This window comes from Artemia franciscana, chromosome 6, assembly GCF_032884065.1.
Source record: "Artemia franciscana chromosome 6, ASM3288406v1, whole genome shotgun sequence".
NCBI classification, from domain to species: domain Eukaryota; kingdom Metazoa; phylum Arthropoda; class Branchiopoda; order Anostraca; family Artemiidae; genus Artemia; species Artemia franciscana.
The window spans coordinates 14,645,635-14,668,280 of NC_088868.1; the positions used below are offsets into that span (position 1 = coordinate 14,645,635).

The 22,646-nt window shown below is 33.8% G+C and overlaps 1 protein-coding gene and 1 long non-coding RNA gene across 8 annotated transcripts in view; one reads left to right on the forward strand and one right to left on the reverse strand.

Moving 5' to 3' along the window:
* The window catches only part of LOC136028086 (uncharacterized), a 55,851-nt gene that overhangs the window by 14,565 nt on the left and 18,640 nt on the right, over window positions 1-22,646 (reverse strand). For 5 of the 7 annotated variants that reach the window (XM_065705698.1, XM_065705702.1, XM_065705701.1 and 2 more), the window contains 4 exons: window positions 21,233-21,597; window positions 17,772-18,199; window positions 13,084-14,248; window positions 4,446-11,555 (listed from right to left, as the gene is read on the reverse strand). In XM_065705698.1, the coding sequence (XP_065561770.1) occupies window positions 10,862-11,555; window positions 13,084-14,248; window positions 17,772-18,199; window positions 21,233-21,597 (2,652 nt within the window). In that variant the 3' untranslated portion in view covers window positions 4,446-10,861. Of the gene's footprint in view, window positions 1-4,445; window positions 11,556-13,083; window positions 14,249-17,771; window positions 18,200-21,232; window positions 21,598-22,646 lie in introns of those variants that run through there. The other 2 variants (XM_065705704.1, XM_065705703.1) reach the window with 2 other exon arrangements.
* Window positions 1,034-21,449, forward strand: LOC136028088 (uncharacterized). The gene is made up of 3 exons (XR_010617738.1): window positions 1,034-1,122; window positions 17,020-17,206; window positions 21,319-21,449. It is a non-coding gene; the product is annotated as an uncharacterized LOC136028088 (long non-coding RNA).

The following is a 22,646-nucleotide window of genomic DNA, read 5'->3' on the forward strand; positions in this document are numbered from 1 at the left end:
TCTTAGGTATCAAGGGCTTTACATTTGTGAGATGAAATTCTGGAAGTTTACAGGAGGTTTTTAGGTGCTCACTGATGAACATTATATCAGCCTGTTCCTTCTCCTGGCTTGTAGGCAAGGAATTCTCGAATTCCGTGAGCTATAATATTTAGCCTTTGGTGCTGCTTATCATGGTCTCTTCTTATTTCGTCTCTCACTTCTTCGCAGGCTTCCGATTTGTGAGCCTTAGCAAGCTCGGCATGGAATTCGTTTGTTAGGGTTTCCTTCAACACTTTTAGTTCTTCTCCGACGAGGTATTTGACTTGTGTTTCCATGTCAGCTTTGTGGCACTTTTTTAACAGTTCTATTTCAATTTCTGAAACTCTTTCAGCGACTGAATCAACCACTATAGTCATTTCTGCGAGCAGTTCAATTTTTAGGCAATCAATTTGTTCGTTCACAATCGTGTTTACATCCTCAGCGGTAGCACCTTTTCTCGCGGGGTCAGCTAAACAAAGGGGGCAATACCAGGAGAATGATGATCCAGCACCTAATTTGTTTATAAGGTTGTACCTGGACTCTGTCATTTCAATGCATGAAATGCATAGCCACTTTTCACATCCGTCACACAACATTGCTTTAGCATCAGGTTTTAATTTCATGTCGCAGCCCGCACAGGGGTTCTCTCCATTTTTTTTGTGGGGACACTTGCTTTCTTTTTCCCATTATCTTCCACCTTTTTCCGATAAGGTTGTTAACCTTATTCGATTATCTACCAAAACTTCTGAAATATGCAGGGTGGATTCACAATGGAACTTGCTCTTGGGATCACAATCATCAACGATTTTTGGACCTGTGGGAGGTGCGGATACTCGAATCGCCTATCCCCAGCACTTTAAGGATGGATATCCAGCCGGTACCAATACGGCCCTTCGTGTTCGTTGTCGCTCTCTTCTGCAGAGGTTTCTCCAAATGTAGAAGATGAAAGACTCAGTTTACGCAGTCTATGGCTTTTCTTGCAACCGTAAACCGGCAAAATTGTATAATTAAGACAGTGAAGAACAAGAAGATGCACAATCCCCAAGAGAATTGAAAATGGATTGACTGACTTAGAAGTCTGAATATAAAAAGTCCAACACTGTGGTAGGTCCTTTAAATTAACACTTAGGGTACAACAAGATTAAGGATAATGCAAATAATAAGAAAAAACAGTTTCGTCTCATAGTTTGTTATATATTTATCCAGGGTTCAAATTTATGCAGCCACATGGGGTTGTTTGCAATTTACAATCATGTAAATATGTAACTTCCTAAACTGTTACAAGTCGAAGGCGATGCGATATATCGACTGAATCCCTCAATACAGACTCAAATACCAGATAATAACTTTTCAGTACATCCAACTTAGCCAGATTCGCAATTTTTTTGAAAAGTAACAGTGAAATTCATCGCAAATATCATTTTCCGACAGTAAAGTCTAACCGATTGCACTAACTATTTCATCAGGTACATTATCAAACTTTAATCCAGTCTATTTCTTATTAATCCCCGAGCTTTCTCAGGGTATACTCCTACCTCTTTAAACTTCTTCTTAAAATATTAATTTTTTCATTTATCAAAATTGTAAACATTTTATTTCCATGATCCTTATATATTTCCTTATTTTTTAGTTTCAGGTTTATTAATGTTTTTACTCTAGTTTAATCTATTAAATAGTTTTGATGTAACCACTCGACTGATTAAATTCTGCCGTTCCTCATAAAATAACATAAACTTCAAATTTGCGTCATGAACTTCATCCAGACCTCATCCCAATTTGCCTATCCTGTGTCATATTTCAATATCATCATTATAGCCTTATTTTTCACTATAATCCTTCTCGAGTCCTTACCTTAAGTCTCCTATGTTGTAACTCTGAAATGAACTGAAACTCCAAAGTAGTCAGACACATTATTAGTAATGACCCTATGAAAATAGAATTAAGCATTAGAAAAGATATTATCCAAGAGCTTAGCTGAGATTCCTGTAGTCCTTACAAAGATATTTATACAAAGATGCAACCCATTAGATTAACATCTAGTTATAGATTCAAGACAAGCAGAGCAGTATCTGCAAGGTCAATATTGAAGTCCTCCTTAATAGAACATGCTATAATATTGATCGCAAGTTTCATAAATTACATCGCATGAACAACACTTTGGTTTTGTCCTGTTTTTTTTTTTTTTTTTTTTTTTTTTTTTTATCTTTTGTCCTTTGATTTCAGCCTTTTTGCTAGAAAGTAGCAAGGTTTTATGTAAAATGTGGATCTTAGGTCAGTATTTAATGAATATGACATTGCTTTTTTGAAAGATAAGCATAATCTTGCCAGAGGACAAAAAGGATGATTTCGATAGTAATTGAGGCTGGGTCTACAGTGTGTGAGTTAAAGCAAAGTTTTATAGCCTACGTCGAAAAGAACTATCTAAAACTGTGTGCCTAACTTTTCGTTCCACTGAACCATGTTTCTGTTTTAGACTAGAAAGGGCCGTTCTAGCAAGCAAAGAGGCAAGCATCAGTTTCAAATCGAAGATAGGCTTCTGTTTGAATCTATTTTAATTTCTGTTTTTTGGGTTTCATTTATTCTTTGATAATAATCTTTCGTCGTTTTGACGCTCAAGTCTTAAAGTTATACAAAAAATACTTCTAATTCGAATTCAAATAATTAAAATTCAACTTCTAATGTGTTTTAAAATCAATCTTAGAGAATTGTAAAAAAAAATTTGAACTTCAGCCCAAAAATCGATGGTTAAAGAAGGGTTATCCAGCCCTTATATACGAGATAATCTTTGTTTGTTTTCAGTTTTGATGTTGCTCCTCATTTTCAGTTGAAAAAAAAAAAAAACTTTTTCTATTCAATTTCCGATCGTCTCTCAAACCTTGCCTGGAAATACTCATTCTCTAACTCCCTCCCCCTCGTGTAATATGTCGTCTGGAAAATTCTAACCAGGAACTTTTATCCTCACAGAAAATTTTTCCCAAAGAGAATTCCCCCTCCAAAATATTTCGTATATTTGCCAATAACAAATACTTAATTTGAGCAAAGGGCAAAAATAGTAAATTACAGCCATTTTCCAAGGGACTAGGGAGGATGTCATCCCCAAGGATATGGTTATTGGATCTTTCAACTATTCTGAATCAAAATGACAGTCTCAAAATTTTAATCGGATATCTTCGGAGGAAAAGGAGGCATGGAAGCGGGCCAGTAGTCTCTGACATTTTTGGTCACTTAAAAAAATTCACTAAAGCTTTTGATTTTCGTTCGAGAGAGCCCTCTCTGGATCTTCTAGGACCGTAGGTAAGATACGATTACTCCTGTGGAAAACCATAAAAAAAAACAAAAAAAAAAAACAACAAATATACACGAATCCATGATTTTTCACCTGGGAAAAAATACAAAATTCCGTATCTGTGTAGATGAGAGCTTGAAAGCTTTCTACTAGGGCTATCTGATATGTTGAACCTGATGGTTTGATTTTCATCTAAATAACTTGACTTTTGTTTTGTTTTTTACATTTTTCAAAAAAAAAAAAAATGTTTGACAGGTATCATTAACTTAATGAATTTTACATAATTGGAATCAGCATAAGAAGCCAATTCCTTGGATGCATCCATTGTTAGGAAAATTCCTTGTTTTAATCATCCCTTATTTTTAGGCTGAGCCACTACTTACAATTCGTTACCACAAAGTGTTTGATTGTTTAAGGACTTTTTTTTTTTGCTCCATTAAGCTTTAAAATGTTTCTATAGGTTTATTTGAAAAACTACTTTTTAGAAGCTTTTATTTTCAAAATTTTTGTTTTAAAAACAAATGGGTCCTCCATTCCGGGTTTTTCGTAGCTTGTGACAGATTTGACAACCTTTTTGTTTTTTATGACATTTAGAAAAAGTCCGAAACAGGCAGGTTGTTTTCCTCATTACAGTCTCCCTTCAGACAAGGACCCACAAACATTTGAAATTGGACAGTATCCATTTTATAGTTTTTTTTTTTTTTGTTTTTTTTTGCCGGTGTTCCCTGATCTCCTTATTGGTTTATTCTGCGTGTTAAATTTAAGCTCAAATAATTGCTTTTGCATTAAGCATTACATATTTGAGTCGTTTTGAAACCAAATCAACTCGAAGCCAAATAATTGTTCAGTGGCCAAAACGATCTAAAGATTAACACCTTAAGATATCAAATCTTGTTCATTTTTTTAAAAAGCTGATTCGACTAAATTCATGGAAAAATGCTATCAAGGGCAATTTGCATACAAGAAAAAATAAAATAAAAAAATGTTTTCCCACCAAAGGATAGGTAATTTATAACATGAAGGAACGGTGAATTTTTTCGTCACTTTTGACAGCCATTCGTTCTATAGCATTCATCGATTTGGCTTCCAAATTGGTCGTGTACTCTCAATTAAAAAAAGAAAAAAAAAAACAACAGAGAAGTCCTTCAAAAGCAGTTTTATTTTTCACAAAAGGAAAGAGTCGACATACTAAAAAAAACATAAATAATACTCTAAACGCAGTTTACTAGTATATATTGCAATTTAAGTTTAGGAAGTAAACAAAATCTGACAAGCAAACTTCACTTAAACAAATCGATACACTATAAGACGGAAGTTAATTTTTTTAAAGCCACTTGAAAAAGATTGGAACCTAGAGTTCATACAGTACGTATACAGTTACAGCCCATATAAGTTGGATTGACTAATTTAAAGCCAATTGTAGATAAAAAGAAGAATATAGGTTTTTATAACTGTCATTTTAAAAGTCTACGTATAATAATCTTAAGGTGTATACAAGGAGTTGATAAAATACAGGTTGTTCCTATAGGAAAAGGACCACTAACTACTCGGATAGTAACAACTTGTTCAGTTTTATTATAATAGTGAGGATTAACAAAAATCAGTTCTTTTACTATGCACTGATTATTATGTAAAATTCTTGGGAGTGCATAAAGAGAGAGGCTTTGAATTGATAGGGATAGAGGAGGAGCGTACGTAACTGTGTTCGCCTCAGGCGGCTAGTTGCTGCAGTGAGTTGTTAGAAGTGGTAGTAGTAGTTCCAAAAAGAATACAAAATAAAACCTAAAAAAGTGAATTTACCAAAAAAAAAAAAAAAATCTAAGAAAGGATAATTTGGACAAACATCAGGGGTGATGACTCTCCTCAGTGTCTAACCCTCTTACTGTGTTTGGTTACTGGTCCTTGTCAAAAAAAAAAATGGAAAAAATTGGAGCTAAACGGGAGCAAATAAATTCAAAATTTGAGGCTATGTTGAAGTTTCATGCTACATCTGAGATCCCTTGGAAAGACACAGACGCCAGGCTAGTGAAATATCTTGTACACTATGTCTCTGGATGTCGTAAAACTATTCATAAATGCTGTGCTCTGAAGGGCTTGAAGCTAACAGATAAGGGTAAGCTTCTTCACCTGGGCAGATCTTATTTTGTTGATAATCTTGTTAGTGACATTATGTTTGATTTGGTTTCATCAGAAGTTACACCTGAAAATGTTGCCGAGCTGTATGTAAATATTTTTTCTTGTGATATTGGAGATTTTGAATCTGAAAAAGTGATCTTTCTGAGAAAAATAGTGGACAGTAATGATCTAGATTTGATGAGAACTATGTTGAACTCCAATTTAAGTGAACATTTTTTGGGAGTTATTCGTGATGCTGTTCATGAGCGTTTTGAACGCTTTATTGGAAAATAAGTGTAATCCGTTTGTGTTCTTGACCTAATCCTTAACGTTTTAATAATAATACTCTATTAAGATTTTTGGGGAAATACCATAAGTGCCATCCCCATTTTTTATTTTATGTGACAAATCATTCTAAACCATTAGCTACAGAGCTACGAACGTATCCATCCGAATTATAAAGGAATTTTGCCATGTTGGTCTTTTCTTGTTACATTTAAAATAGTACAAATTTTCAGAATTTATGACTAATTTAGACCAAGGGTTAATATTTAAAGAAGATAGTCAAATTTAAACAATTCATCAGCCGTTTCCCTTTTATCTGTATTAACGTTTTAGTCTGATTATCCAGAAACCATTCTTTGGACATGCGTCGCATTACCGATTTTCTTACTTGTAAAATTATTCGTGATTTCGTTTTTTCTTCTGTAAAATTGGAAGAATTAATTTGAATACATTTGTGGATCGATATGATCGAGTTTAAATATTGACCTGTTAAATCTGGTTCTTACTCTATTCGGGAAAGTTTGATCTCGGTTTGTACATTCCAGTGACTACTCTCATATGTACAAAATTTAAATTTTTGTTATTTAAACTTATAGGCTATTTAAAAGCTGATGTTAGTAAAAAGAACATTCTGAGCTTTATTTGATAGTCACATTAAAGTTGAAATTTTTTTGAAAAATTTCAAAAATTTATTATAATAGTGAGGATTAACAAAAATCAGTTCTTTTACTATGCACTGATTATTATGTAAAATTCTTGGGAGTGCATAAAGAGAGAGGCTTTGAATTGATAGGGATAGAGGAGGAGCGTACGTAACTGTGTTCGCCTCAGGCGGCTAGTTGCTGCAGTGAGTTGTTAGAAGTGGTAGTAGTAGTTCCAAAAAGAATACAAAATAAAACCTAAAAAAGTGAATTTACCAAAAAAAAAAAAAAAATCTAAGAAAGGATAATTTGGACAAACATCAGGGGTGATGACTCTCCTCAGTGTCTAACCCTCTTACTGTGTTTGGTTACTGGTCCTTGTCATACATGACATTTTTGAATCATTCGTCCTACTTAAATAATAACTTACACTAATATGCAACTGACATTTATATAGATACCATAGATCACTTGAATAAACTTCCGTTTAAAAAAAGAAAGATCGTTCTGTGATAAATAATGAAAATTATTATTATTATGAAATTCAGAAGTCAATTGGTTCCATAGATTATGACAAAAAATAGTCAGTCAACAATATTCAATGCTAAAGGCACCACAAGGTATCGAGGTTCTTCTAGGCACAAATTGAAAGGTACACTTGGAGATCTTTCTATGTTTTATTTTTTAGATATTTCTTTATTTATTATTTAAATGAAAAAAAGAAGGCATGGATAATGAAACGGCAAAAGTTATAAATACTGAATGTCACCAGGATAAACATCGAACTAATAAGCCATCAATACAGAAAATAGAAAATGTTAAACATTAAAATTTAGCCTAGTAATTCGGCTGTCTTTTGCCAAAACCTGCAAACTACACAGAACCTTTTGAGGATATCACTCAGTCTCCACAAGGCGAGTCGAATGGTAGAGTCAGAATTTTTCTTTCTGCTATGCTTTTTGAGATACGACCTAGTATCTATGAGACTAGAAACAGATTAGACCAATCGTCCAAAATCGAAATCAAACAGGGACATAAAAAAAAAAAAAAAAAAAAAAAAAAAAAAAAAAAAAAAAAAAAAAAAAGTACATCTTCATCAATTAGTCTTGTCCCAAAAAAGGAAAAAAAGTCAATATTTTGACTCTCAAAATTTGAAATATTCATGCACTAGCGTTTGGCAGAAGACAGCCGAATTATACTACCAAGAAAACAATCAAGCATGTTTATTGATTTGCCAAAATAAACAAAATATGCCTATACTACATAACGTAACTTTGTACTTCTTATGAACACATTGATTGTACAAAAATACTGCCTATCATTGAAAGTGAAGTTACTAAAGAAAAGGAATGTCTTTTAAATCATATAGGGAGTCGATTTAGAAGAGCGAGCTTAACAACTGTTGAGAGAAATGGCCTCTAAGGGCAGATCCACAATTGCAGCTGAGCCAAATAGCGACAAAGACCACACTGCCTTTCCATATCAAACAAACACAACATAAGAGACAATAGGGAAACAACGTCTTGAGAAAATTTCCCTATTCTTTCTAAGTCGTGTTTGTTTGTAGCTGAGCCTACTTTTTAGGAACCCCTTGAAGAATTTTGACTAGTTTTTAGGATCCTTCTTGCAAAAGCAATATTTTTCTGAAAGGCATTTGATTATGTTAATTGCCAAGACCTCGAAGACTGCCATTTTATACTGATTAATGTGTGAGTTACATTCCAACTGATTAATCTGTGAGCTATGTTCATAGTTTTTGAGAGCTCAAACAAGAAGCGTAGTAACAGATATTGGGACAACAGAGTTATTTTTTCAAGTGTTTAAATTCTCTTTGAGATACACAATGGACATAACAATTTCAAACAATGTAACGTATATTATGTGGGACATTTAGAAGTTTCTAAAATTTTGGTTTAAGCTGTCGACACATTGTTTGACTGCCAGTTAATAAATAGAATAAAAAAAAAGTTAAGCACCATACACGGTTCTTAGCAATATCTGACAATACGACATTTCATAAAAAAAGGGGGGGGGATGATCCGCTATAAATTCCAATATTCCGCTTCTAAATATGACAGTCAGTTAAACTTCGGCATGGGATGATTTAATATCACACTACGTCATTACTTAGAACCAAACTAAAGGAAATCAGGAAAAACTTGTCGCCATTTATTTCTTCTAAGTTATTTCGATTTCTAAACATATTAGAACCATCTTAGGCACATTTTGTTTGACAAATAGTTTGGCAAAATAAACTATTTATCCATCATTCCTCACTAGGTCGAGATTAAATTTGAACCGGAACAACAAACACGGGTTTTGGCACCATTCTCTATGAAACTATTACCAGTTTTGGCACCATTCTTTATGTAACTAATAATAATAATAATAATAATAATAAAAAAAAAAAAAAAAAAAAAAAAAAAAAAAAAAAAAAAATAGCAGGATACACATAAATTACCGAACAGTATGAATTTCTAAATACACACCATTTTAAACGGTTGAGATTAGAAGCACAAACCAAAAAAGTTTTTTTTTTTTTTCAAAGAGCTTTTCCAATACTTATATTCCTACAAATACCTAAAAAAATATCAAAAAATACTTAAAAGAAGGCTCTACAATAGAGTATAGATTTTTACCCATGACTTTAGTTTATGCATAATGAGTTACACCAGCGGTGTTCTTTTATGGGAAAGCAGAAGCGGAAGTTACTGACCTCTAGGTTTCATTTCTGTTTTCTTTTGTTAGGCATTTAAAAAAGCACTTAGCTGGGTGTAATAACAAGGGAAAAATTATAAACGTTTCATGACTTACATCCTAAGCGTAATGGTTACGATAAGATTGTTACGAGTTTTCAATTACAATTTTATACGAAACATCTTCTTATTAGAGGCATGAATCCTTATAAGAAAAACGCGTCACGTTACATCCTTTGCTGAAATGGAAATAGGACAAAAATCGTTTCTCAGACCTTACTTTCTCCAATATTTTAATCAAATTTATATGACAAACCAAAGAAAAGGTAAGCTTAGCCCCAAGTGCTATAATCTTTTGTATCCACAAAGTGGCACAGTTTCCACCTCTAATAAAATACCATAGTTTCCATCTCCGTCAAAAATAAAACTAACCCGTCTAATTTGACACTACTAGGCGAATAACTTAACGCCCACCACAGATTAAAATTGCCACAATTCGCACAAATATCCGAAATGCGATTGCAAACACGATAAGAGTTATTTACCCAAAAAAAGGAATATTAATACTACTTTACTAACAACCCATAGCTGCATATAAACGCTGAAGTCCAACACAGCTACTCACGCCTGTATCCCACCCTATTTTATTCAGAGCTGAATAAACTGAATAAATAAAAGACTATACACGTTCGAAGACTCCTTTTTTTAAATAGATACTCTACCAAATATGAAGTTCAGCAACTCTTCCTAATCTAACGTTGCATCTTTTCTTTCAATTAGACTTCGACATTCAAAAGTCCTTCAACATTCAAAAGTCAGATGATTTCTCATAAGGAAAACAATAATAAGGGAACAACTGTAAAATTTTCAGGCTAAAGGGGAGACGCGAAGAATGTATTAAGCCACAAAGTAGGAAGTTGTTGTTATATTCTTATAGAATCAAAAGCATAGAATTAATACACCCAGCTCTTGCAGAAAGAGTGATCATTTTGAAAGAGTGCATTCAAAGTAATACCTTATACTTAATGATTAAAACGTAGAGGAGCGTACAATGTTTGCTTAAAAAAAAGCCTAGTTACTTGCTTAATATATTTCCTATGTTACGACAAATTATTACCTGGCTATCCTGATAATACCTGATAATCACTGCAGTATCAAAAAAATTTCAACTTTAATGTGACTATCAAATAAAGCTCAGAATGTTCTTTTTACTAACATCAGCTTTTAAATAGCCTATAAGTTTAAATAACAAAAATTTAAATTTTGTACATATGAGAGTAGTCACTGGAATGTACAAACCGAGATCAAACTTTCCCGAATAGAGTAAGAACCAGATTTAACAGGTCAATATTTAAACTCGATCATATCGATCCACAAATGTATTCAAATTAATTCTTCCAATTTTACAGAAGAAAAAACGAAATCACGAATAATTTTACAAGTAAGAAAATCGGTAATGCGACGCATGTCCAAAGAATGGTTTCTGGATAATCAGACTAAAACGTTAATACAGATAAAAGGGAAACGGCTGATGAATTGTTTAAATTTGACTATCTTCTTTAAATATTAACCCTTGGTCTAAATTAGTCATAAATTCTGAAAATTTGTACTATTTTAAATGTAACAAGAAAAGACCAACATGGCAAAATTCCTTTATAATTCGGATGGATACGTTCGTAGCTCTGTAGCTAATGGTTTAGAATGATTTGTCACATAAAATAAAAAATGGGGATGGCACTTATGGTATTTCCCCAAAAATCTGAATAGAGTATTATTATTAAAACGTTAAGGATTAGGTCAAGAACACAAACGGATTACACTTATTTTCCAATAAAGCGTTCAAAACGCTCATGAACAGCATCACGAATAACTCCCAAAAAATGTTCACTTAAATTGGAGTTCAACATAGTTCTCATCAAATCTAGATCATTACTGTCCACTATTTTTCTCAGAAAGATCACTTTTTCAGATTCAAAATCTCCAATATCACAAGAAAAAATATTTACATACAGCTCGGCAACATTTTCAGGTGTAACTTCTGATGAAACCAAATCAAACATAATGTCACTAACAAGATCATCAACAAAATAAGATCTGCCCAGGTGAAGAAGCTTACCCTTATCTGTTAGCTTCAAGCCCTTCAGAGCACAGCATTTATGAATAGTTTTACGACATCCAGAGACATAGTGTACAAGATATTTCACTAGCCTGGCGTCTGTGTCTTTCCAAGGGATCTCAGATGTAGCATGAAACTTCAACATAGCCTCAAATTTTGAATTTATTTGCTCCCGTTTAGCTCCAATTTTTTCCCCCGAATCCGTAACAAAGTAAACATTCGTCTCGTCAACACAACAAGACAGATGGGCTTTCTTCTTTGCCTTGACAATTGAATCATGAACTGGGAAAAATCGTCGTCCATACTCTCGGATAGCACTTATAACACTTGTGTTATCCTTAATATTTATCAATTTTGGAAAGGTTTGATCGAACAAGTACAGCATCTCTCGGTCATCTCTAGAATATGTAATTAGAAGATTAAAGCCTTTATATAAAACATAAAAAAATAGAACATTATTAAACGTAAAAAAAGAAAATAAAACGACCAATCTCTACGAAGCCTATAAAAAAGAAAAAAAACTGCACAACAAAAAGGTGGAAACCAAAAGTAGCCTATATTATACAAAAATAGTTTATAAAATAAATGGCCGATCCTATCCCTATAAAATTGTTCCAAAATACTTCGCTTTTATTGCTAGCAAGACGCTGTTGAAGAAAAAAAATTTATAGTTAAACGATTTGCTTTCAACTAGAGCGTATGACTGAACAAATCATGATTCACTGTTGGCTACTACGAGTGCTGAAGATTGTGAAATTTTGTTGTTTTTTTAACGCTACAAAATATAAAAACAGAGAAAAAGCTGACCAACAGATTCAAGAGTTTACCAAATATGCCAAGGATTATATTGAGCTATCAAAGATATGATAAGCGTCATATCATAATAGGACAAGAACTGGTTATCGATAAAGCAATTTCTACACTAAAAGGCTTGTTTTATATTCGAGAAACCTGAAAACTTGGCAACAGCAACTCACAGATTGGCAAAAATTGTTCAGCTTCTCAGAAACTTTTTTTTAAAACATGTTGAAAGGCACTGAAATCATATGTGTTGATATTATTTATCTTCTAGAACACTAGCTATTTTGCATAACAGATTCCTCTAGAAGCTAAAATTTTTTGGGCTCTCATTTACGTAAATAGAGTGCTGCTACACGGGTTCATCTTGCTCTGAAATCACAAAGATGAAAAATAAAGGAAAGAAAATGGGAATAACATATATTGCTATTTAGGATGCCTTTCTAGACCACTTTCTTCAAGATAAATAGTGAAATTGTGAGTTAATAAAGTTATATAAAAACTTGGCATCCAAGTCTAACTTTTTGCGAAATTCCACTATAAGAAAAAGGTTCAATTACCCAAAAATGTTTCAGAACAATTGACAAGCGCAGTCAGATTTTCTTTTACTACCTTTGTATAATTGCAATCCTGAATTAGAAAATTCAGGTACGAAAGTAAGTCACTTTTTTAGAAAGTTCTACTTTTTGCAAATAGAAAGTTTAGAAAGTAAGTCACTATTTTTTTTAGAAAGTTTAGAAGCCTTTCCCAAAGGTTAGCTATTATAAAACAGCCTCGGGTACTCAAAAACGTTACTGAGCATATGGTTGGTGTTACCAGATTATATCTTTTACTCCCTACATATAATTATAATGCAAATTAGAAATTTCAGGTGCAAAATTTTGATGCTAAATGTCACAGAAAATACAGTCGAATATTGAACAAGTCTTTTTCAAATAGTCTGGTAAATCATACTAGGTCTCAGAGCTTCCTAGGTTTCTTGCTCAAGCCTACATTCACTAGTCATTCGTTAGTCAAAATATTGCTCTACTAATAAAATAAGAAAAACATGGCAAGCAATTTTTGTCCAAGATTTTTGGTGAGAAGTGAATTACAAAGTCAGAGAAAAGGGTACTAAAGTAAGCTTACATTTTGAGGTAAGGCAGAGAAACTGCTACATTCGAAAAATCTGATTCCAGCAAGGATTTCATCTGATGGAAACCGTAGGGAGTGGCAGCTGCTGCTGAAATTGATTTCAGAGCTTCTTCAGCAATTTGATTTCTATTACTATGTCTGTCACAATTACATTGGAATTTCAATTTACCCAAATGGGTTACAAAGCCTTCGGAAATGATCTGAGAAAGACGGCTTGTCTTACTTGTGATTCTTCTAAGTACACTACAGCATCTGAGCGATGGTTGTTTCACAGCGTCGATATATGTAGTAAGTACTTTAAGAGCTTTTAAATCATTTTTAAGATCTGTTTTCCCCACTCTCCAGTGGATATTATTTAGAAGACTCAAGCTCCAATCTAAAGGAGCTGAAATACTATCATCGACAGTAATCTTGGAGCTTTTTAATGATTCTTGGCTTTGACGAATCAACTTGTCCAGGTTCAGAATACTTTCATCTCTTTTTATTCTTTTCCTCTCAACTTCTCTATCCACCACACTTGATTCTTCTTTACTTTCAGGTTCACTTGCATAATCATAGCTCTGAAAAACATCACACGATGGACTGAGAGGGAGACTAGAACAGGGGCTTGATGGAGGGGAGTAATAGGAGCATCCAGGTCTAGATATATATCCTGTAGGGGAAGAGCTACCATCCGGTGCCACTTCATGACTAGGAGAAACTGGTATACCAAAAACATTATAAACCCCGGGACTTTTCTCCCTTCTTGAACGAACCTCTTCCTCGATTGCAAGAAAGCTTGGGCTTGATATACTGAACTGTTTCTTTTTTTTGGACAAATCACTATCATATTCTTCACCACTTTCACTTTCTTCTGCAACAGTTTCAGTTACTTCAGATTTTGGTTTTACAGTAAAGCAGCCATCAAACTCATTTTCTATCGCATAGTTTTCGATTATTTGCAATAAGCTATTATGCAGCCCTAGTTTGTAGAGGGTATTTAAGGAGTCCTCAGAGAACTGTAGCTGCAAAAACGCGTTCAGAATAAAATTCCGGAATTCATCTGACAACGTTAAGTCTGTCATAGCGTTATATAACACAATTAACATATTTTGGTCGGTTTGACTTATTACGTTGTTCCTGGTATAAAACGCAAGAGCATGTACCAAGTTCTTCCAAACTAAAACAAAATGAAGAAACAAAACATTAACATTAAAATCCAGTTCAAGATCGAATACACTAAAGAGGAAGCATATACAGAATTTTGACACTAGTAAGATTTTCATGTTGAAAAAAGGCTCTTGTCAAAACTTCTATAAATTGTTTATTAGTATTAAATTCCTTTGCATTAATAATAGCACTAAAATTATTACTTGAAAGAAATAAAAAAAATGATTTTAACAAAAAAGCCCTAGATCAAAATAAATTTAAGAAAAAAAAAAACATTTAATTTTTCTGATAAAATAACCTAAAAGAGAACGCAAAAAATTTATCACAAATCAGTCTAAGTCCAGCAAAAAACTATTCCATGAGCAGATGCATATGTGTGGGAGTGTCAAACGTTTAAAAAGTATTATCTATGTTTACTACTAAATTTTTTAGTGATATTTACTTTAAAAAAGTCTGTCATAAGCTGCCATAGAGCCAAAATTGCTTCAAAGAAGACCAGAAAAAACAAAAAACAAAAAAAAAACCCAAACCGTAAAACAAACTGAAAATGGAATATGTTATACATAAATGATGAGTATGAATTTTAAAGGAATTTAATAATACACAGGCTAAACAAATAGGATGTCCACAAATTAAGACAAGTAATTTTACTCACTGAATGGTAGAAAGAAAGAGAGAAAATTAAGAATTAAGGAGGGGAAAACTATGTAGAAAAACTATGTTTCAACTACTATTGAAACTATGCAGAGAAAAAAAAGAAGACAACTTTACCTATGATTCACTAATTGGACATTTGCCAAGTCTCTGAATATAAGCTATTTTTCTTTCAGTTTTTATAATTAATTATTTTTTCGGCAGTTGTGGACTTATGCATAATCCATACTCTTTTTTAATTTTACGTATTTGTGGACTTTTCTGGATGAGAAAATTGTTTTCTATCAAACAGTTCCTTGTAAACTGTAGGAAAAGAAAGGCTGTGCCACTAGTAACCGAAACATCTCCATGGAATTTTATTTTCCCAGGGGTCGTAACCAGTTACATTGATTGACGTAGAAGATTATTTCACCTAAAACTAAAATCTCTAGTCCTGCTTTTATGCAGCCTAATAAAAGAGATTCTGCCACACAGAAATGTGAATCCCTGCCATTTGTCCCCTAAAACAAAATTTTGGGCCGATTAGGGCCAATGTTCTATAGGCCGAAAATTTTAAGACATCCGATTTAGAACTATCAAAAACCTATATCCAATGCCGAGATGGGTTCATTATTAAACTGAGTCAAGTTTCTTTTTACTCGGGCTCCATAGAAGATACCCTTGATGGGAGTTGGTTCCAGGTTAAATATTTATAACATGTATGGTCACATGGTAACCCTTCTAGGAGCTTAAAATAAATAGAGGACACAATTTCTAATTGAGAATCTCGGGTTGAGAGGATTCATGTCAATAAATATCAAAATTAAAAAAAAAACAAATATGACAATTTATTTCTTCTGATCGAATCAAGTCCTTCTGATAGATATGAAAGGGAGATTTACCCCTCCTTACTAACCCTAGGCATGAATCCAGGGGGAGAGAATAGATAGGGTTAACCCAACTCCCCTTCCCTTCCGAAGAATATACATTACTATATTCATTGTGTTTCAATTAAGCATTCTAAAATAGATTAACCAGCCCAAGACACGCAATGCACTCATGATTTTAATATGCTTCTATTGTGAAATAATTTGTCAGTAAAACATACTTTTCTCAGTTCAAACATAGTTCATTACGTTCACAAGTTTGAACAAGCTTCCCCCCCCCCCAAAAAAAAAATACCCTAAATCCGTGTCTGCCTGATACCCCTAAAAACGGAAGGATACGTTTGAAATATTCATTCAATACGGGTTCTGAGGGCTGGGGGTGATAGCCCTCTTACTGTGGAAACGTTGTTTTAATGGAAAACATAAGTTTCGGAGATATCAGTTGTAAAGCTGAATTAAGGAGTAAGGAAAGGTGGCCTTCGTCACGCTTAGAAAGCTTCTATTTTTTTGTTTAAAGTGCACCCTCGTATCTAAATGAGCCCTTATTTCCAAAGTCTTTTTGTGCAAAAGTTAAGCTTTATCATAAAAAGCAAGGGGCAAATGAGGGTGGGAGTCTCCTCAATATTCTAATGGTGGACATTATATAAAAAACGAACAGAAATGAAATAAAAAGGCTAGCTAATAAAAAAGTAAAATTGTTCCTTCAGTTTCTTTTAAAGATGAATGAGTTGTAAAATTGTTTAGACAAATTTTAGAGTGAGAGAGTATTGCAGAAAAATGACAGGAAAAAAAGATCACTTAGTTTCCCTTATGTTTCAACACTTTTTCAAATCAGGTAACATGAATACAACTACTAACTACTAACTCACTGCAGCACCAAGCTCCCTCAGGTCAACAAAACCGTGCACGCTCTTCTTCCGTCCCAATCTATATCTCAATTTTTATTATAACCGTTAAATACAATCCAATTTGGTTTCAGGAAGGGTAGAACTACAGAGATGGCATTATCATATATAAATTCGTCCGTAGTGTTCGTCTGTACGACTTGGTACTCTCCCCTCAATACTTCGCCCAATACGTGTACTGCAGAATAAAAGCATTAGATTAATTTTTGGAAATAAAGAACCGGGATTCGACCAGATCAATGTACAATATAATTAATATAATACCTGCAGCTGGATTGCGTGACTTTTATACACTATGTTTTATGTATAAGTATTGTTATGAGTGCCTTCCAGACTGTTTTATTGGAATATTTCAGGGAAGGTCCAACGTTCATTGTCACGAAACTCAGACAAACGAAGATATTGAGGTTCCTCGCCTAGTTTCAAGTAGGACTGCTTTTCCAGTTATTTATAGAGGGGCTAAGCTGTGGAATAAGCTTGTCCCAAGCGCCAAGGAGTTACCCATTAGTCGATTTAAGTCTGAGCTACGTGTGGGATTGCTTGGTAAGTATACCTTCGAGACAGACTGAGATTGACGGGACTAAATTGACAATAATTGTTTATTGCTTTTTTTTGCTTTGGAATCACGATATTATGTTTTGTATTGTGTATGAATTATTTATGTATGTTTTTTTTCGGGACACGGTTTCGCCTTTCTGTTTATTATAGGTTATACTTGTTATTTTTTGTTTTTATTTTGTTTTATTGTGTTTCTTCCTTCTATTTTTTTTCTTTTTCGTTAGTGGCACACCCTCGCAAGCGACGCTTTTGGTGTGCTACCGATACATTTTGTTTCTGATTTTTTTTTTTTTTTGATAATAAATTTCTATTACTACTAACCGTCCAGTAACCACTTGAATTTATTCCTTCTTTCCAAGAAAAGAAACAAAGAGCAAGTATTAATTCTCAAAGCTTTCTTAAATAAATCTGGTCACTCATTTAGTTTTTGTAACTTAGAAAAAGGCCATTTTAGAGCATTAAATATCCACAAAATAAAGCTGATTGAATTAATGCCCTATACTTTTGAATATGCACAGAGCCCCAATGTGTACAGAATAGCAAATCTTACTTCTGCTGTTCTTTGGGTATATATCAATTTTCGTCATCAAAATTGATACTCCTCCCGCTCTGAACTTGCATCGGAAGAAATCCTTTCCACTCAATTTACATAGAAGAAATGTTGCTGTATCCCGTACTTTGAGATCGTCGCTCTCACACAACTCAAGAATTCTACTTGCTCCGTAGTCCCCACAATGCAAAACTGACAAATAGGAGTTGGACAGTTGGTCTTGACAGTCAAGTCTCGACGAATGAAGTTTGTCTTTTGCTGCTTGAACCCACTCTTCAATGTTACAGTTTTCTGAAAAGTAGTGACTATACGTTTTTAAAGCGATTTTCAAAATTGCAGGACTCTCGGACTTCAATGCCTCCGTGAGGACAAGTAAAAGTCCTTCATGGAAAGTCGTCCGACGCTGGCTTTTCGTATGGCCAAGTTCTCTGAAAAAAGAGTAAATATGATATTTTCTTGAGTAGATAATTAATATCCTCACTATTTTCATACAACGGTTTTTTGAATTCTTATTGCATCCTCTCAAGCTTCTTGCCTTTTCTAATTAAGTTACGAAAAAGAGCTGGTGCTAGGAAAATAAATAGCAAGTTTAGAACCTGAATCGAGCAGAAATAGTCTTCTAATAAGTTAAACTTAAAACATCAAGAAATTATCGCAAATAAGAATTGAGAAACGATATGTCTAATGAACGCTTCTATTTATCACGAAAAGAAATACAACCACGATTCCAGAAATAATAAAAAAGTCTAAACGTCTTTAAAATAGAAAACCTTCCATCGCTGTCAGGCCTACAGACCGTACCTGACCATTTCACACTTCTGAGATGACTGCCAAAATCTTTTTACTCAGCTACACTCAAAGGGAGGAAAAGCAAAGCAATGTAGATCAGGAGGATCAAAGTATTACTGAACATACGTGCAATGGCGTGCTGATCCTCTCTTTGAGAGTAGCTTAGTGATAGCCTTCTTTACCCATCCCCAATAGCGGAAGTGGTAACCTTTAATCAGTTAACATATTAAAAACAAAGAGAGGGAAAATAATCTCAAAATAAAGAAAATAAGCGAGACTATGGCCAGTAGAAGGAAAAGAGAAACTAAGCCGACGCAGATCTTTCGTCTGTATAAAAGGCGTCTTCAACGCTAAGAACAAAGAGAAAATCTAAAATAATCTATAAAACCTAAAATTCAATAAAATCTAAATTTGAGAAATGAATAGAAAATATCTATATAAACAATTGATACTTCTCTGATTGAGCACCAGAGAAGTTAATTAGAATTATTTCAATGAAAACACTGAAGCGACTAGTGTCAACTTCGAGTCACTTCAGTGTTCTCATTGAAGTAACTCGAATTAACTTCTGTGGTGCTCAATCACAGTAGCATCAACTGTATTTATAGATATTGTTTTTTTTTATTTATTTCTTAGTTTTAGATTTTATTTAATTTATGGTTTTACAGATTATTTTAGATTTTATCTTTGTTCATAGCGTTGACGACACCTTGTTTCATACAGGCGAAATATCCGCGTCGGTTTAGTTTCTCTTTTTATTTTTATTGGCCGTAGTCTAGTTTGTTTTCTTTATCTGGAGATTCTTCTTCTCTCTTTGCTTTCGTTATGGCTGACAAGTTCGGCTTTAGATCTTTCATTAGTTAGCATATTACTCAGTATAAACACACAGAGAACTACACAAATCATTTGACCTACATAGGAGATAAAAAAAAAACATTTAGTTTTTCGGGAAGTTTTTTTTCTTCTTTTTGTTTAATAACAAAAATAAAGTGACCTCAGTTTGATTTAAGCTCAACTCCTTGTATGAGTTAAGTTATGGTCGTCTTGAGCTTTGATATTCTCTTTTTTTTTAATTTTTGTTCCTTTTGATCCAAGATAGTTTCACAGTATATTAATAGTAGCAATATTTGCAATGGTGTGTTAATAGCAGCATTAATTATAGTACCAACACTAATCCTACAAAAAACAATTACCCTAGACTCCACTAGTTCCAACATTTTTACTGCCTTTCGATAACCGATACCTCCATATGCAGGAGCATTATCTATGCCATCATAAAATTTCATATACAAAACCTTCAAAATAGGGTCAACACGCTGCTTATCATAGGCACCAGACCTTCCCCAAAACTCCCTATCTCCCCAGCTCCATAACTGATTTACCCATTGATGAAATGTAATCTATTAATTTCCGTTAAATCACTATATTAATAATTCCTAAATGATCCAGATTCGAAAGGGAGGTAACATGTCTACATATATGAGGCTAGAGGAAGCGGACCTATTAACCCTATTTGGTCCGTCTTCATGAAGGTTGCCAATCATGACATAATTTTGGTTCAAACGAAAAGACAGAGAACCCCTATCAGTTCCATCTGAGATCTCCAGCCACATGGAAATTATCAATCGTTGAATTATTTGGATTTTAATAAGGCCTAACACAAGGAGCCAGGGGAAAAACTAGCTCAATGATTTTGTCAAGAATCTAATATAATCATTGGTCAAACTGCCAAATGGTAGAGAGTCTATTTCACAATTGATATAATCATTAAGCTTCGGTGCTTAATCATTAGGTAGTAGTCATGGTAGGAGAGGTAGAGCAGTCATCGAAGGAGTTATAGGAGTAATCATAGTTGTAGTGGTCGTTATAAAAGCAATAACACACGCAGTAGGATAAGTCGTTGCAGGAACAGCTTATCAGGAATAGTGACAGGGTTGATGGTAGTAGAAGCAGTGGTATTAGTCACTGTATTAGTGATGGTAATAGTATTAGTCCCCGGTCTCCTAAATGTATCCAGCAAGTCTTAGTTTCAAAATGGCTGCAAGTATCGTATCACCTCCAGAGGCATATTTTTTGGCCGTTTTGGCCACTCTGAATTTCTTGAAATTTTGCCTTTGTACCACAGGGACGACTGGGGGCGCGGAGAGCAAAACAGATGGTTGGATGCTCTTATTAATCAATAGAACAGCAATTACGTTTCATTTATATTGACTCTCAGATGGAAGTCCAAATCTGCAACCATTACCATCCAAAACCAAATATGAGCACCTCAAAGCCTATTCAAGCGTATTATTGCTGTAAAAATGTTTTCAGGGATCAGCTCTTTCCCTCCCTCTAAAATGCTCATCACACTCCATTTATTTCTAATATCTACGTTCCGAATATCTAGAAGATCATTGGCAATTTATCGCTCGAAGCTAATGTACTTGTGTCTAGTTTGTGATTTGAGTTGCCCTTAGTGCGCTTACTTTATAAGCGACAAGTATTGTGCTTGACTTAATTTGCATTAACAAATAGATGAGTATGTATCAAAGGAATCAAGCAATAGTAGAAGTAGTTTAGGAATAAAAGTGCTAGTTGAGTATCATTGCAATGAATAGACATACAGAAATAAAATTACTCAAACTTACTACAGATTTCTAGCACAAAAAAAAAGACAGAAAAGGTATTACCTGAGAGCCCGCACTGCCATTTGGATGGTTTCTTCATTTTTCAATTTTCCAGTCTGTTCTTTATTTTCATCTTCATTATTTTTTAGGCTTTGAATATCGGCGGCATTTACACGACAAGCAAGTTTTAAACAGTCTTCTTCAGTTCTCCTGCGTGTCGAGGAAAATGGCAGGTCTTCATGCATTAGTACACCACCGATAATAGCCTCCATAATAATTTTGGACGTCTTGTATTCAAAAAAGGCAGAGCAAAGGTCCTTATCCTCAGCTAAATTGCCGATAGTTCGATAGGCACGACAGAGTATCGATTCATTTCGAATGGATTTTGCAATCTGAGCGAGGTGACTCACTAGGGATGTGTTTTTAACCTGGGGAAATTTAACTTTGTTTAGATTTTGAGACGAAAATTGAAGAACAGATGAGATAATTATACAGATAGAAGGACACAGCCAAAAACTAGAAGAGATTATGTTTTTTCCGGCCACTGCGATACTTGAAGTAGTGATGCGACAAGGAACTGATATCGGGAGATTCAGCGTATTTTTTAAACGATCGCAATTTGAATTAAGGAAATTTTCCAGTCCCTGAAGTGATTCTACTTGTATAAATAAAAAAAAAAGATTTTCCAAGGGAAGTAAAGAGCGAAGTTGAAACTTAAAACTAACAAAAATTATTACTTTACAGCCTATTTAACATATATCAATAAAACTAGCGCAAATAAATCGACTGGTGATATGGCCCTATGTTTGCAGGATTTGAGAAAACTATCGCTTTACTGAAAATACAAAAGCCAAGCATAAAAACAAGAATATTAATTTAGGAGTCAAAAGTAAGTACATAGCCTCACAACAACAAACCAATCTATAACGCTTTTCATGGTCTTACAGGAGCAGTGATATCAGTAACTTTCAGCATACAATTAAAATTATCTTAAAAACTGAGGCATAAAAATAATAAGTTTAAAGCATTAAACAGCATACAAAGCAATGGATTGACTTGGCAGATAACACCTTGGTCCCAACTAGTATTACTCGAAATGAAGAACATATCTACTGTAAGGTGAACTCTGGAAATCCAGTTATTTCTCTCTATAAAACGGAGAATTTCAAGTTGTGATACAATTTGTAAATTACAAATAAATACGTTTATTAGAGCACTAAGATTTTTGGTCACTAGCCCTGAGGCTTTTAACACCGTAAAAAAAAAAAAAAAAAACAAATCCCAATTTGGTACTTGTCCATTATATAAAACACACTCGAGAAGTAAAGTTTGGTGACAATGAAATATGATGAAAATAGAACACTTTATTAGCAAAATTGTGAAGGTCATTTGTGAATTATTAAATTGGGAGCTTTAGCCTCGGCTGACCATCTCAAAAACAAAGAAAAGTTCATTATTAACACGATTCTTGACCTAG